General features: G+C 51.5%; 1 protein-coding gene across 2 annotated transcripts in view; it reads right to left on the bottom strand.

Moving 5' to 3' along the window:
- Positions 1-2,362: 2,362 nt before the first annotated feature.
- Positions 2,363-15,783, bottom strand: part of CREB3L2 (cAMP responsive element binding protein 3 like 2) — a 102,311-nt gene continuing 88,890 nt past the window's right edge. For both annotated transcript variants that reach the window (XM_016221921.2, XM_016221927.2), the window contains exons 9-12: positions 10,387-10,486; positions 10,023-10,149; positions 8,473-8,689; positions 2,363-6,772 (exon numbers count right to left, since the gene is read on the bottom strand). In XM_016221921.2, coding sequence (XP_016077407.1) covers positions 6,697-6,772; positions 8,473-8,689; positions 10,023-10,149; positions 10,387-10,486 — 520 coding nt within the window. In that variant the 3' untranslated portion in view covers positions 2,363-6,696. The remainder of the gene's footprint in view (positions 6,773-8,472; positions 8,690-10,022; positions 10,150-10,386; positions 10,487-15,783) is intronic.

Here is a 15,783-nt window from a genome sequence, read left to right as displayed (position 1 = left end):
GTTATGGGCCAGGTGGTTGGTTTGCTTATAAAAGATATGCTTATAGGCAAGTCCTTTACTCTCTCTAGGAACTGGCTAGTGCTGAGAGGGGCAGTCCTTCCTGGGGCAGCAAGGCCCCAGATGTCAAAGCTTCAGAGATACAGCAAATATAAAGGCACGATCAATACAGAATGGCCTCAACCCAGTCTTTGCCCCTCCACACCACTCGGTAGATCCCAGCATGTCGAGCAGGAGGCTCCCGTAACAGGCTCCCAGTGTAAGAAAGAGCGAGGAAGGGCGAGTTACTAAAGCCTCGCAGGGAAGGGCCCCTGTGCAGGAACAGAAGGGAAAGTCACGGTGCTCAGAGGAAAGGCAGCAGGAAATGAGTGCACCGGGCTGAGGGCAGGGTTAGGCGAGGAGCAAAGACAACGTGCTGTTGTTCTTGTTTGTTTCCAGGTAGACAGAGTCCACGGCTTTGGTCTCTAACCTCCCCGGGACTCTTTCTGAGGCTAAACGAAGCCCCAGCCCCTCAGGGAGGAGAGCACTGCGCTCAAAGTCACAGGCTGCAATGGAATAAGGCGGTTTTGCTCCGGTACTTTGACCTTTATCAGCCATTTCACCAGAATTCCTGGAGCGTGAATCTGCGCTCGGCGCCCCCTGCAGCCGTTCATGTGAAGACGGGCCCCTCTCCCGGCTCAAGTCCACGGCCTCATTCTCAAGTGTCTAAACCGGGAGGCATGTTCCCACGCACAGAGTTCTGAAATCTGGGCAGGGAACAGCTAGGAGAAGACAACAGACTCAGCGCTCAGGCTGGACATTTCTAGAGAACCCTGATTTTCTCCGTGACTGACTGAAAAAAACAATCACCTCTCTCAATATTCCTCCAACCGGAGCCTCGGATTCAGCAAGAGATCCCATTCAAATTGCTGGTCGGAGGCTTCCTTCAGCTCGACTAGATAATCAGCTGAGCACGCACATGCAAATCCATGCTCAAAAAAACGAAAACAAAAACGATTGCTCTTAAAACCAGATTACCAGGGTTTTAGAGACTGGACAACATTTTTCTATTTAAGAAAAAAATACTTTTATTTGCAGGAAATGGAAATACAAAAGCATAACAATTTCAATTCATTTCTCTCCCCAAACTAAGTACAAGTTACAAAGCATTTATATTTTTGGTATTTACTTAGCTATGATAAAGAATAAAAAGTCATTTAAAAACAGCGCGATACAACAGGTAATAGACTGGCCGTGTCTCTACACTTAGACACTGCTGGTCTATTGAACTCGTTACAAACAAAAGGCGAGCCCAGCCATCAGCACAGACATTAAAGCTCGAGGTTGATTATGGTTCAGGGTCTGCTCAGCGCTGTTTAAGGGTCGCTCACACTTTGTCAGAGTGCTGGTGTTTTCCATAGACTCATAAAGTGTTTTTACCTGAAAGAGAGATTTTCCTAAGCACTGTGGGCTTTGGGGCCATGGTGCCAAAAGTTCACGTTCTCGCCCAGTTGGTGAGCAAAGGACAGGAGCAGAGCAACCCAGCTAAAACCCCTGTGTTTTTTCCTTTCCAGGGTGCAAAGCCCACTCGCTGGAACTCGCAGAAGATTGGGTGAGAGGACAAGAGATGGCCACCTGGGGGACATCGCCAGCCTGAGGCAAAGAACTGGACCTTGCACGGGGCCAGCGCAGGGAGCAGGCACTGTGCTTCCTGCCCAGGGATCTTAGAAGTGTGCAGTGTTCACACCACGGAGTCTGCTCAGCCTAATCCACAAGCTGTTGCACTTCCAAGACCCCATAGCTGTTTAGCCAACTCAGAGTAACCAGTTGCCCTTGTTTCCTATCTATACAGTAACACTTAAAACGTATTTAGCACAGCACTCAGCCCTTAACAAGTGCTCAAGAAATATTTTTTCCTTCCTTCTTGAAACCAAGAGAAAATAAAGCCTTCCTGAAATTTAGGTTGTTCAAAATGACCATAGGAAACAAGGCCTGGATTTTTCCTGTACTAAGTGCTGACTCTTTGGCCATGGAGGCATCTCGCACTGATCCCCAAGTGGGCCAGGTTCCTTGGCCTTGGGAAAATGTTCTGCTAAGTGGATTTATACTACCTTTAATCCCAGCTGGTCATTTTTTTACGCGAGTGCGCCTCTACACAATGGGATTTTCCTAATGGGCGTAACCCTGACCCTGTTCTCCTGATGTACAAATCTGGTCGTTGCTCACTTTTAGGAAACCATTTCTGAGCCTTTGGATAAAGTTATTTCTCCCACCCCCACTGCAATGTAATATTACAAGGCTATCTATGAAATCTCCCATGCATAAGGCATGTGTAAGGCACGAGTGTCTAAGACAAGGGAGGAATATGTGTATGTGTGTGTGTGTGTGTGTGTGTGTGTGTGTGTGCGCGTGACGGGGGGGAGGAGGGAGGGAGGGAGAAAGAGGGAGAACCTTCGCACTTGTGTGTTTGAATAGCTATTGATTAATGATATTTCCTCACCCCCTTATTCCCCAGGGCCTCATGCAACACTGTTCCTCGGGAGAAAGGGAGGGAATGAATGAATGAATGAATGAATGAATGAATGAATGAATGAATGAATGAATGAATGAATGGAAAATCTGAAATCTGTCTCTGGCTCCTTCACAGCCCACATTTCACAGCGCCCCCGCTCTCTCCTGTAACTGCTTTCTGGGGTGCAGCAGGTGGAGGGGGGGGCGGGAGGTTTATCCTATATTTTTCCTAATTGTCTCAGCTGAAAACCATTTTAATGAAATCACTCTGCCCGGGCACCACCTGCTACCGGTTCCACAGTCCCGCAGGCACTGCGAGCCGGCAGCTGGTCCTTGATAAAGGTTCTCAAAGGCTGGGTTCCACAGAGCCAGGTGAGGGCCCCAGGGCAGGCCAGGGCGGCTGCAAGCCTCGCCCCTGCCTCCAGCCTCCCACGCTGGCCGGGGAGCACGGCGGCCCATCTCCCCCGGGGTGTCTCCATTTGTGCACACCTCTCACGTGGCAGGTGTGTTCAGAGGAGCAGGCCCGGAGGGGCCTCGGGTCCTGGTTTTGTGGTTTGGCTCGGTCTCAGGACATGGGAGGGAGGAGCCATGAAGGGCTGAAAACTTTTAGTGAAATGCTTGTGACAGAAATCCTGGACCCCGACTCACTCGCTGCCTGCACTGGGACGAACCGATTCCACACTCCTGTGCTACGGGCACACGAGACTCCCAGCCTCTTTCGGCATTCAGCCTAACCCGAGAGATTTAGGAATTAGAAACATGGTATTTATAGTTGGCTTGTAAATAAGCTAAGCTCAAAGCTGCTTTTACAATCCACAAATCCGGGCTCCAAATTAAAACCACCGATACAAACAAACAGATCGCCTCATTTTGCTCACACTGGAGTTGAACCTCCCCCCCCTTCTGCCCTAAGGAGCAGCGGAGCTCGGCTGTGAGGTTTTTACATAACACTCGCTTCATGTGCGAGAGGCCCCAGGGTCCCAGCACTTCAGGGGATTCATTCCCAAAACCGGCGGCGAGGCCTTTCACTTTCAGTATCCATTTCCCAGTGTAAAGTCAAGAGCTGTGAGGACCACGCTGGGGGTTCTAGGTTACTCGGGGCTCGCCCAGGGAAAAGGTGCCTGTTCTCTGAATTGTTATAAGAACCTCCTCCAATGGGGGTCATCAAAGAAAGGAAAGAGGGAAATATAATTAACACGTACGATGGACAGACTTCCTCGCTCCGGTTTGTGATCGCCGCTATTTGAAATCGGCGGGGCTGACCGGGGATTACTGACCAGTCTGGGGACCCGCTCTGTGGGGTCAAGTCGGGGACAGAAACGTGCACCCGTCCATTAATTATTTGGGACCCACCTGCTATTATCCAACTCTTGTCTCCTGACCCCATTATGTTCTCCTAAAGGCATGTGTTCAGTTTCCTTTACTCGCCAAAGCAGGGAGTGGAGGGCAGAGGTTCTCGGCACAGCGGCAATACTAGCTCTCGGGGCCCCCTTAAAACGGCCATTTGGGCTCCCAGTCTGATGTCCCCTGTCTCTAGATTCCGATTCCGATCCGAAGAGCCGTTTCCCAGACAGAAAACCCTACTGCGTGGAGGTCTGGGGAGAGTGTGTGGCCATTTGGTTTTATTTACTTTTATTACATTTATTGGGGTGACATTGGTTAACAGGGTCACGTAGGTTCCAAGTTACACCTCTATGGTGCATGACCTGCACATTGGAGAGGCATGTCAAGCCAGGGAAGGTGGGGTGAGAAAGGAATCCCCAAGGCACTAAGGACGGGGCTACCAGTTTGCTGCCCCTTCCCCTCTCCCTCCTCTTCAGAGGAGCAGATGTCCCACGCTGGCTGATCTAGGAGCCTCAAAAACCTGATCTGGCCTGGCCGGTGTGGCTCAGCACTTGAGCATCGACCTAGGACCCAAGAGATCATGGTTCGATTCCCGGTCAGGGCACATGCCCGGGTTGCGGGCTCAATCCCCAGTTGGAGGCCCGCAGGAGGCAGCTGATCAATGGCAACTGTCTCATCATTAATGTTTCTCTCTCTCTCCCCTCTCTCTCTTCCTCTCTCTGAAATCAATAAAGATATGTTAAAAAAACAACCACCACCACCAAAAAAAAGCCTGGTTCCGGTGTGGCAGGTGGGTAGGCTGACCCATTCTCACACTTCTGCCCCTATGGAACCTTTCCTTTTGCAGCGTCCAAATACTACTTGAGTTAATTCTATCTTTTCTCCTTACATGACACGGTTACCAGACAGCAGCCAGGCCCAGGAGGATCCAGGGCAGGAGAAACGGAGAGAAAGGAGTGGAGGGGAGGGGAGCAGGAGGCAGGCTAGCAACCCCGGTTCCCACACATCCCAGACGGCCCAGCCCTCCTTGGCCAGCGTAAGGGGCAGCGAGGAGCGTGCCGAGGACTGACAGGGCCGCCAGGACCACTGCAGTCTGCACCCTGCTCTCACACGCTGCCGAGAAGGTGAACTTGGCCATCTCCCCATCTGGAACGCTCTCCACCGTAAGTGGAGAGACACAGGAGTCACGGATGGTGAGCCCCAGATGTACCTGGGCAGACAAACAGATCTGCTTACGAGGTATGGTGGCAAATGTTAATGACATTTACCACGTATCGGACAGGGAAGGAATGGAAGGCCCAGCTGTGGGATTAATCCCTCTTAAGTACAGGTTCTAATGACAACGTAGATGAGACAGGGAGAGCGAGAGAGAGAGAAGAGTTAGAGCTAAAGGCCCTTCTGCTTCTACTAAAAATAAAATACAAAATGTAAGCTAATTTCCTACAAAAAATCTTTTATGAGCTAGGGAAAAACACTTCAGGAAAATTTCCTACATTATACCATAAAAAGGCAATTTCCATTTCTTATCTGTATGAAAGTGGAGAGATTTTTTAACTACAAAAGTTACTTTAATCATTAAAAAATAATAATAAAAGTAGGATGGGGGTTAGGTTATGTCTCTTTGGGTGAGCTGCAAAGTAGCCAAACCTGACTATAAAAGGTAAGACTGTGGATACACAAATGTCACCTGCTCCAACCCCAGGAGCAGCCTCGGGCCACCCTGTGTGGAGGCGGAAGAGAGAGTAAAGCAGGTGGAGGGGAGGCAGGAGGAGGGGCCAGGAGCAGAGAGACAAGCTAGCAAGGTTGTCCCCAAATGCCTGCTGTCAGGACAGGGCTTCCCTACTCTGTTCTGGGCGCGGGACAGACCAAGGGTCTGGCCACAGATCACAGGCCTGAGCCATCCTTTCCTCTGAGTTCATTCTGTAGGACGGCACATGCTTACAGGGGCTTCCCAACTACAGCGACAGGGCCCCAGGAACACAGGGGTTAAAGGAAACGAAACGGGGTCTGGAGGGCCGGGGAGCCCGGAGCCCAGGCTGCCCTCGCTGGCCGAGGCCAGCAGAAGACTGTGAGGCTGGGAGGGCGGCGGCCCCTCCGGGGTTGCAGCGGGAAGCCTGGGCGAGCTAATAAATACTATTTACAAACGGGGAGGAGAGGCCGGGAGGCGATGGATCGATGGGCCGCGGGAAGGGACGGGTCCCGGAGGTGGAGGTGAGGAGTCCTACAAGCAAGGAGCCGGGCGGGTTCGCGGAGGAGAGAAGCCCGAGTCCTGCAGGCATTGCACTTGCGGCCTGTCCGGGGCAGAGCGAGCTGGAGGCCGGGAACTGCAGGGTGGCGGGGTGGTGGGGTGGCGGGGCGCTCACTGGACACACCGGCACTTCCAGGGCTGACGGTGGCCACACCGGGGACCCGGGCTGAGTCACAGTTTCGCCAGATCCCGACAGGTATCCTGGGATTTTCATGGCCAGAGTCTGGGGTCTCCAATGAGTAAGAGTCACCTCTTCTTCACAGAGCCGGTCACACCCCGCAGGTGAGAATCAGGCCGTACCTTTATCTTTCCGGCACTATGGGTAGAAACAAGCCCGCTTGTCCCACCCCTGACCCTAACGTGATTTCCTACGGCAGGAAGCGAAAGGGACCCGCGGTGCCCGGCTCCCCTCTGCAGGAGGGACTCGGGCTGGAGGGGAGGCGCGCTCACCGCAGGTGGAAATCGCAGGCCGTCCTCCCGTCCAAAGCCGCGGCTGCTGGGCCACTGCTCAGCCACGTCGTCAACCGTGCGGGGTGGGGAAAGGGAAGGCTCATGACAAAGGTGGTTTGGGGACGTAAAAGCAGAGCGAAGAGAAAGAGGGAGGTGGAGGCCGCCTCTCAGAAGGTGGCGTTCACTCTTCTGTCGAGTTCCACGACCTTCAGGGTTTCATTCCCCTCCAGCTTGGCGCTGACCCTGGGAAGGCATGGAGAGGAAACGGAGGTCTCAGCCAGGCCGGGTGCAAGGCAGTCATCCCACCGTTACAGCTTTGAGGGCTGGCGCAAGCACGGCTCTTCCCACCCGGTAGCAGGTCCCAAGTCTCCCGCCACCGGCCCATCCGCCGTCCACTCTACTACCTCTGTCCATCCCCACCCGGGAGGAGACATCCGGCCCAGTCCGAGGCTGATTTGTTATATGTTGCTTTCAAGTTACTGTATTTACTGAGGGTGGTTAGCCCTGTGCTAGACTCTGGGAAGGAGAACACAGGAGAAAGGCTGGTCCCTGTTCTAACATAGCAAATAATCCAAATAAAGGCCAAAAAACCCCACCCAAAACTAACTTGAAATAACAATAAATATATAACAGAAAATAACTACGTTATTAAATTGTGTAACAGCCTGGAAAGTCTCCAGCCACTCGGAGGAGGAGTATGCAGCTTCAGGAGGGAGGAGACATCCCAAACAAGATGGGATTTCAGTGGGGCCTTGAATAGCTGAGCTAAGAGGGGAGATGACTTGTGTCATGAACCAAAGAATCAAGCAGCTGAGTCTCTGTAGCTCTAGAGTTTCTCTATAATAAAATAATAATAACCTCTTAAAGTAGTTAACGAGATTTATATGTCATATTTAGTGCTTAAAATGGTAAGTGCTAGCACATGTTAAATATGCAGGTATGATGTAAACCTATAAAGTAAATGTAATCAAGAACCTTCCCCACAGCACTAGGGGGAGAAAGCTGAAGAATTAGAACCAGAATCTCTCCCATTCCACTGGCACAGCATCATTTCTGGGAGGTGCAGGGGCCGATCACCAACCACACCACACACAACCAGGAGCGTGCAGCAGACCGTCCCTCCTGTTTGCCACCCTCAGGTACCTCCCCTAACACCTGATACTCAGGTAAGCCTCTACGTTTACAAAGGGACTTTTCTCCATGACTATCTAAGGGAAACGATTCAGGGAGGATTGGAGCCAAATGTGTTCTTTTCAGTGTGGAAACACGAACATGCACAGGGCCTTTTCAACGGTGCCCCTCAATATAAATATATACTTATAACTGATGCATGTTTATTTACATATAAATCATAAACCTATATATTGCTATATAGCATAACGTATACAGGGTGGGGCAAAGGTAGGTTTACAGTTGTGTGTACACAAACCACAGTTTATTCTTCTATCATCATTTACTAGGATTTTTTAAAAATTATTTTTCATACAAACAACTGTAAACCTCCTTTGGCCGATCCCTGTATGTACGTCTAGCTGGAAGGCAGTAGAGAAGGTGTCTTGTGGCTCCATTTGCCTAACAAGCCTCCTCCTGTGGCTGAGCTGTGTGTTCACTCCTGTGGCTTTGAGACGACGATGAAGAGTGTGAGGAAGGGGGTCAAGCCCTTTCCCTATGTCACGGAGCGACCACTGCACCACTGCCAGCTCCCCAATGACAAAGCGGGCTGTGCCAGGGCGGGAGGGGGCGGTCTTTTCCCATGTCTGCTAAGGGCAGCTACTGGCAAACAGTAGGCCCGCAGAGTCCCAGGCCCTGGAAACAGGCCCTAAAAGAGTGGAAGGACGGGCTGGACTAGGCCTCCGGGAGAGTCTCCCCCGCAGTCCAGGCTGCTGGCTCCCGACCCATCACCAGTGCATCGGAGGAGAGGAGTCTGTGTGCCATCCACTCACAGGCGCTGCTGCAGCTCCAACAGCACTGACTTCTCCAGGCTGCTCTCGTTCGAGATGATGAAATGGGGAAGATCCACATCAGGCCTGGGCTCCAGCCCCGACGCCCTGAGCAGGGAGGAGCCTCTGTCCCAGTGGCCCAGCTCCCCGGCCGAGGCGGGGCCAGACGGCTCCTCCAGGGGAGATTGTTCCTCGTAGATCAGCAGGTTCCTGGATCTCACTGAGGACGGAGGAAAGTGACAGGTGTTAGGAAGAGACCACAAGGACACATCACATCCCTCACTTGATGCCCTGGGTGGGGGAAGATGACAATCCATGGATCTCATTGCCCAGGACTGAGGGTGCAAGCTGGAGGTGGCTTTCTATAAAGGCTTCAGGGTTTTGTGCATTGAAAAATTACACCAATTATACAGTGTTGTAAAAACAATAGAAAAGCAAATAAACACAATGCAAACTGCCACCCCCACTGCTCTGAAAATAAAAGTCCCCTCTCCTTGCCCACCCGGACCATCTGCAGGAAACACTGCATGGAAAATGGGAGTGAAGCACTTGGAGAGGCCCAGGCTCGGCTAAAATAAGCATCCCCATGACTAGGTCTTGCATGGAGAGAAGGTACAGGGGCAGGAAACTGCATTTTCATTTAGAAACTGGAGTGAAGACGCAAAGCCAAGGCCATGAATAGAATGGCGGGACACTCTCTTGTTCTACAGGATAGTTGTGTAGCTGGATGGTGCTGTACATATATTCTCATGGGCTCCCATTTAAATTTAGAGATCCGGTAGCTTAGAGAAATAAGAATTTCCCCAGAGAGCACTGAAAGTATTTGGTTGCCATGCCAGCATTTCTGTCACATACCTGGTAGGGATGCACCTGTCTGGTGAAGACCACAAACGTTCAGAACTGCAAAACGGTGCCTCACCAAACCCAACACCGCTAATTCCACGCAGGGCCTTTCAGTGTCTGTGTGTCAGTGTGGATGCTGATCCCTACCTACCACCTGTTTGTTTCCTACCTACTTAAAGGCGATCACTGATCTACGTGAGAATGCCATCTGTTTCTTATCTAACACCTCAGTCTCCACATTCTCTAATTCTTGGGCATCATGGTTTATAAGACATAATGATTCTTTAATTTCATTTTACAAACTCTTACGCTGGCACATATGATTCTACTGCATGGAGGTAGAATCCCAGGGATTCCCTTAGAATGTCATGAAAGCTTAATGCTCCTTCCCCCCAAAACCACATCCCTCTTCTTACTAAAAAAAGGAGACATCAGAATTTGCCAAGAAACATAGTCACGAGCCGGAGTTTGCAAAGTGTGCTCCGCTGAGCTCTAGAGAATTCCCAGTGGTGCCCCTGCCCAGTGGGGGGTGGGCACAAGGGGAAACCCAGCAGGTGGGCACGCCCTCCCCCACCTGCCTCTTCCCTCCCTTCCATGGAGAAACTCCACTTTTAACACTTTTTAAAAATCAGACTTTCCCATAAAGTTGAGCTTTCCGAAAGCTCCGAGAGGTGACACGGAGACCCTTCCCAGGGCTGAGTGCGGCTCACCCACGGAGGCTGTGTACGGCTCCGGCATGGAATGCTGGCTGGGCAGGGCCATCTTGGTGGCGGAAGGATAGGGCCCGTAGCCCTGGAAGAAGCTGCCGAAGGCCACGGCAAAGCACAACACAACCACCTGCAGGGTGAAGGAGAGCAGGGGAGCTTCGATTCCAAGATCCACAGGGCACACCTTCAGGCCTGCAGCACCCGAGGGGCCCAGGGAGAAAGCCTCCCCCCAGCCCCACCACGGGTCACCACGCAGAGTGGGCCGCACGCTGCCTCTGAGCCCACAGCACCCGGACTGCAGGGAGGGGAGGGATGGAGACTGGGGAGCGGGGCGGGCAGTTACAGTGCTGCCCCTGGGGAACCTCACCATCAGGCAGGTGCCAGTCTGCGTGCCGGCCAACTTGCAGGTGCGAGAAACCTTGCCCATCACCAAAGTCTGCAGCTTCTGCAGCTGCTGGAGGAGAGTCCTGTGAACATAAAGAACAGAACCACGGAGGGCACCTGAGGGGTAAGACCATGCTTTGGGTGGATCTGCCTCAAGCTCCAGGACAGCTGCTGTGACTTTGTGCCTGAATTTGGAGAGAGAGCCAAGGGACGGTCCCCCATGGAAGAACATGGGGACACCAGTGCCTTCTAGGGCCAGCGTTACAGAGCATCCTGGGGGCCAATCAGTCAGTCCCTACGCTGTTCTGAGTACTCGGTGAATGCCCCAAATTTTCCCTGACATGTTGGGACTTGTCGGTCAGCCATTGGGGAAAAAAAGTGAAAAGACCTTTCTGACTGGCTGGTGACCGTGATACAGGAGAACTCATTTACCCAAAGAAGAGAAACACGGGAGAAGACGTGAGAAAAAGGAAAGGGAGAGGAAAACGCCCAGCAGAGAATGATGGAAGGACCAGAGGTGGTGGCCGTGACTGGACAGGACAACAGTCACAGAGCTACCCTCAGAGGGCAGGCTAAGGGAGAGAGAGGGGGTTAGCAAGAATGGCAGAGAGGCAACAGCCTTGGCACCTGGAGCCCATGGTCCTTGAAGGCTCACGGCACCTCCACGGCCAAAAACAAAGCCAAAATACGAAAGAGCCAAGATGCCTGCTCAACTGCATAGCGCCCAGGCCCAGGACCTCGGAAACCAGCCTCTGATATCGACTCAAAAAACAGTTGTTCTACCCCTGAAACTGGACTGTGCACAACCTTAAAAGGGAGGGGTTTGGAATGAGAATAGTCTCTTCTGCTCTGTGTGATTTCAGGTCACAGAAAGAGCGGGGGTGAAATTCTTAGCAAATCCCAGACACGACAAGCCATAGAAAAAGAGCTCACAACACACCCTCCTGAACCAGCGCCTCGGAGGTGAATTTCTCATGAGCAGTGAAGAGTCGAAGCTCCCGCCTCCCTCATCCCTCTCCCCCAAGCCCAGTGCACAAGGCCGAGTGGAAAGATTTTACAAGCAGATGCTTTTCCTTGAGTCTCAAAGGTTTTCAGAAAAGTCATGCCGTGATGCAACTTTAGAAAGCCAGACAAGTTCACTGGGAAACATTAACCGATCCCTTGTTGGCAGAATTCCTGGCTTTCACGGATAACTTGCCTCTCGCCACAGTCTATCTCCTGAGTAGCTTTCAAGGGCTCGGAGACCAAGCAGGTTGTCCCAGGGTTTGCAGCTTCTCCTGGGCAGGTGTCAATAAAACGAGTCCCCTGGGTGTAAGCCAATTAAGGAAGGTTGGCCACTGGATGATACCGCTTTCAGCAGTTAAGCGGGTAAAAGTGGGGGCAGAATGGCAGCCACCCGAGCACATGCAGGGGAGGCTTTCTGAACCCCCAAAATCTGAGTGTGGCCCCAACTACACCATATTTTTACCTTGTGCCACGATTTTAATTCAAGCAAATCAAAATCGTTCATCCCATTAATTAGTATCGTTAATGGAAATTCATGTAGATGGAGATTCTTTAGTACTTGGTTGTAAATTTTTAGCTTTATGGTTATGTAGAAATACAAGCACACGTAGGTGAGACCCGATTTGGTCTTTAAAAGTGTTCTGTGCGCTTCTCAAGGCTGAGAAATACTGCCAGAAGGATTACCTTAAATTCTGCTTAAAGAAAACCTGTCATTTGCGACAACATAAATGACCTTGGAGAGCACTGTGCTAAGTGAAACAAGCCTGGCAGAGAAAGACAAATCGCACATGGTATCAGTACTATGTGGGATCTAAAAAAAGAGTCAAACTCAGAGAAACAGAGAGTAGAAAAAAGTGGTTGCCAGGGGCTGGCGGGTGGAGGAAACAGGGAGAGGTTGGTAAAAGGTACAAACTTTCAGCTGTAAGATGAATACATCTTACAAGGTTTGAAGATCTAACGTATAACCTGGTGACTATAGTTGATAACGCTGTATTGAATAATTGAAATTTGCTATGAGAGTAACGCTTAAATGTTCTCACCCAAAAAATTCAAAATAAAAAGGTAAATACGTAAGGTGTTGGATGTATTAATTAACTCAATGTGGAAATTCCGTTCACAATATAGCAAATGATCACACCGCACACTTCATATAACTTACAATTTTGTTAACTACACCTTGATCAGGCTGGGAAAAAAGAAAACATTTGCAATGAAATGCTCACTTGACGCAGCAGGTATATTTCCTCGCCACGCTTCTCTTCTTTCTCCCAGCACCTCCCAAGAGCACTCCGCTCTTACCCCAGCACGCCTGCCTTTCCAAAATCGAGAGCTAAGGGGCCTACCGCACACCCCCTTCCCGGCCGAGCTGAGACGGGCTGGCAGGAGCGCGCATTAATCCGTCACCATCTGTACCGGCCCCAGAGCCCCGCGGGGTTGTCCCCGACGTTTCCTGGAGGTCCTGGGGCAGACGTACAGGTGAAGGCCCAGAAAGGACCGGGGGTGGACCACGCGGCACAAACCCTTTCCTCCTGCATTCTGGCCACCTCCTCGGTACCAGGTAATAAGGTCTTTGTTGCCAGCTGAACTACGACAAAGGGGCCTCCGTTCCCTGGGCTGCCTGGGATGTGGCTGAAGAGCCCCGCCTGTGAATGACAGCTGCCACATCTGCTGGGCACCTCTGCTCCGTGGGGCGCTCCTGCTGGCGGCCGAGGTGCCCGAGTTCAGCTGTGCCCTGCGCCCAGTGGGAAGGTTTCTCCATCCAGGTTCTGTAAGACAGCAGCTTTCCAGACGGTACCGAAGCCGTTTACTCCTCTTGCTCCAATGTCTAAGGTGTTTTTAAAATGAAACCACCGTTTCCATTTTTACCACCCGTCCCCACTCACCCACGGCCTTCCCACACTTCCCCCCTGCCCATCGCCCGCTCCCGCCCCGACTTCAGAATCTGAAACGCCGAGAAAACCAAGTCCGTCCAAGGCTCGGAACATGCCTCCCTTCCAATTTCTGCTTGAGGCCCCTGGGCCTGGTACTCCCTCCCCTAGAATGAAGAGTCTCCAGGGGGCTCCACGGTCCCCTCAATGCAGACCTCTAGCAGGCCAGATCCACCTGAACCCCAATGGCAGGCGGCCTTGGGCCGAGTGCTACAGTTGGAAAGAAGGACCGTTTCAGCCGCCTGGGCCAGCAGGCACATGCTCACGGGCCGTGTGGCACCTCCCTCGGCATTCATCCCCCCAACTCAAAGTCATTACACTCTGAATCCACTGCTAGTGAAAATGGGTGGTCAGTGGTCCCTGATTTCCGACAGTTTATAATCTAACCCTTCAAGATGAGCAAACGCGTAGTTTAAAGCAGGTACATCCTAATTTGGAATTTTGGCGGAGAGCAACAGCGATTTCACGTGCTGTTTGCCGCTGCTCTTGCTGGGACTGGTGGAGGTGACCCAAACGGATGGTGGAAACGATGAGACTGCGAAGGCCTCAGCGATCAGCAACCCTGAGTGGTTTCACCCAAGGGAGGTGGGTTGGTTCGCCCACCCTGAAAATCTAGACAGACTTCTACGGGCTGATAAAGTTGAGGAAGTTCATATCTTTTCATACAACAGAAATATTCGTTTTTGTCATAAGGAAATAAAATCAACAGTGACGGAGTGAGTGCCCACCGATCGGGTTCGAGGAACATCACAGACTCAGACACTAAGTAACTGTCTCAAAGACACAGAACTAGTAACTGGAAGACTTAGATGTAAACCAAAACCAGACTCCATGCCCCTGGGCGCTTTCCAACACAGTACAACGTGGTGCCCTAATCTAGAACCTCAAAAAATTAGCCTCCAAAACACTTATTAGCTCAGTAGATTTTCTTAAATCCAGTGACACTGATATCACATCAACAAGAGCCCAACCGGGAGATAAGTCCACCGCTACGTGTAAGAAGATTACTATCAGCAGGGACCACGCCACATTCAGAAGAGACGAAATAAAGCCAGCCCGTGGCAATGAGACACATACCAACAAAGTTTCTGTGACAGTGACACAGATGAAAACAGGAAGGGCACGTGAACGTTTACCGGCACTTCTCTGGATAGACCCAGATAAGATGCAAGTGACAGGTAGGAGGTTCAGGGGTGCCGCATGCCCCACCTCAGGCCCCAGGAACGCACGCCTGGGCTCCGCTTATGGGAATGGAAACTACACCTGTCTCTCTGCCGGACACCGAGGAGCAGATGCGATGGCCTTAGGACGGCTCAGCTGGTACAGTCGCTGGAACAGGGGCACAGGCTCCCCCAGCAGAGGACCCTGAGCTTAGAGCTCGGCACCACTTCTCTGTGTCCTTCATCAGGTCCGAGTTTAGGCAGCTGGTCAGAGTTAATTCCCGTGACCTCACCTAGTGCCAGGGTAGTGAGAGAATCCCTGCTGGGGGACTCTGGGGGTGTTGATACAAGTACCCCATGAAGCGTGCTTGCTGTGTCTTTCCACTGGTGACAGATGAAGCCAGGCCTCCTTACGGGAAAGCCTGGGACCTCCTCACTGACATGTTCTAGGATGGTGTGGTTTACTCTGCTCTCCCAGATGTCACTGGGACAGACCCACAGCCAGCATGGATGACAGCTGTTACCCAGCTTGCGTGAAGGGCCAGGCAGAGGAACGGCAGCCATCAGATCAATGAAAGAACTGTTTTAAAACTAAAGCTATAGCCCTGGCCGGTGTGGCACAGTGGTTAGAGCTTCGGCCCAGGCACCAAAGGGTCGAGGGTTCGATTGCCGGTCAAGGGCACATACCTGGGTTGAAGGTTCGATCGACAGCCCCGGTTGGGGCACAGGAGGGAGGCAACCAATAGGTGTGTCTTGATGTGTGTCTCACATCGATGTTTCTCTCTCTCTCACACGTTCCCTCCCTCTTTCCCTTACACTCGCTCTAAAAAAAAAAAAAAAATCAATGGGGAAAAAAATATCGTCAGGTGAGAATTAACAACAAAAAAACTCATAAAGTTATAAAATCAACCAGAGGACGGACCCAAAAGTGCATTCAAAGCTCAATATAAACTTCTCCTTGACCACTATATTCTATATCATCAGTGATCACGGCTAATTGCGGCTTAATGAATTCTTGGGCTTCCGGGAGTAAGGTCTTAATTTAGAGAAAGGAGTCCCCTTAGCAAACGTTTATCTGGGCCAAGAGATTTCTCACGACTTGTTAAATCGGAGTGTCCAACACTCAACTGAAAATGTGGATTCTGGCCTGTGGTGAGATGTAAAAATATACCTAGTGGCTGTCCTCATACAGTTCCCTGCAAAAGAGCATCCGAAAGAAGCTGCCAGTCTTGCCCGAAATAAAGCATCCCCCCCGGATCTTGGGAGGCGTATCGAAGGAAACTGGGC

Source organism: Miniopterus natalensis, chromosome 10 (assembly GCF_054644295.1).
Source record: "Miniopterus natalensis isolate mMinNat1 chromosome 10, mMinNat1.hap1, whole genome shotgun sequence".
NCBI lineage: Eukaryota > Metazoa > Chordata > Mammalia > Chiroptera > Miniopteridae > Miniopterus > Miniopterus natalensis.
Note: the sequence above shows the minus strand (reverse complement) of the source record. Positions and strands in the feature narration are given on the sequence as shown.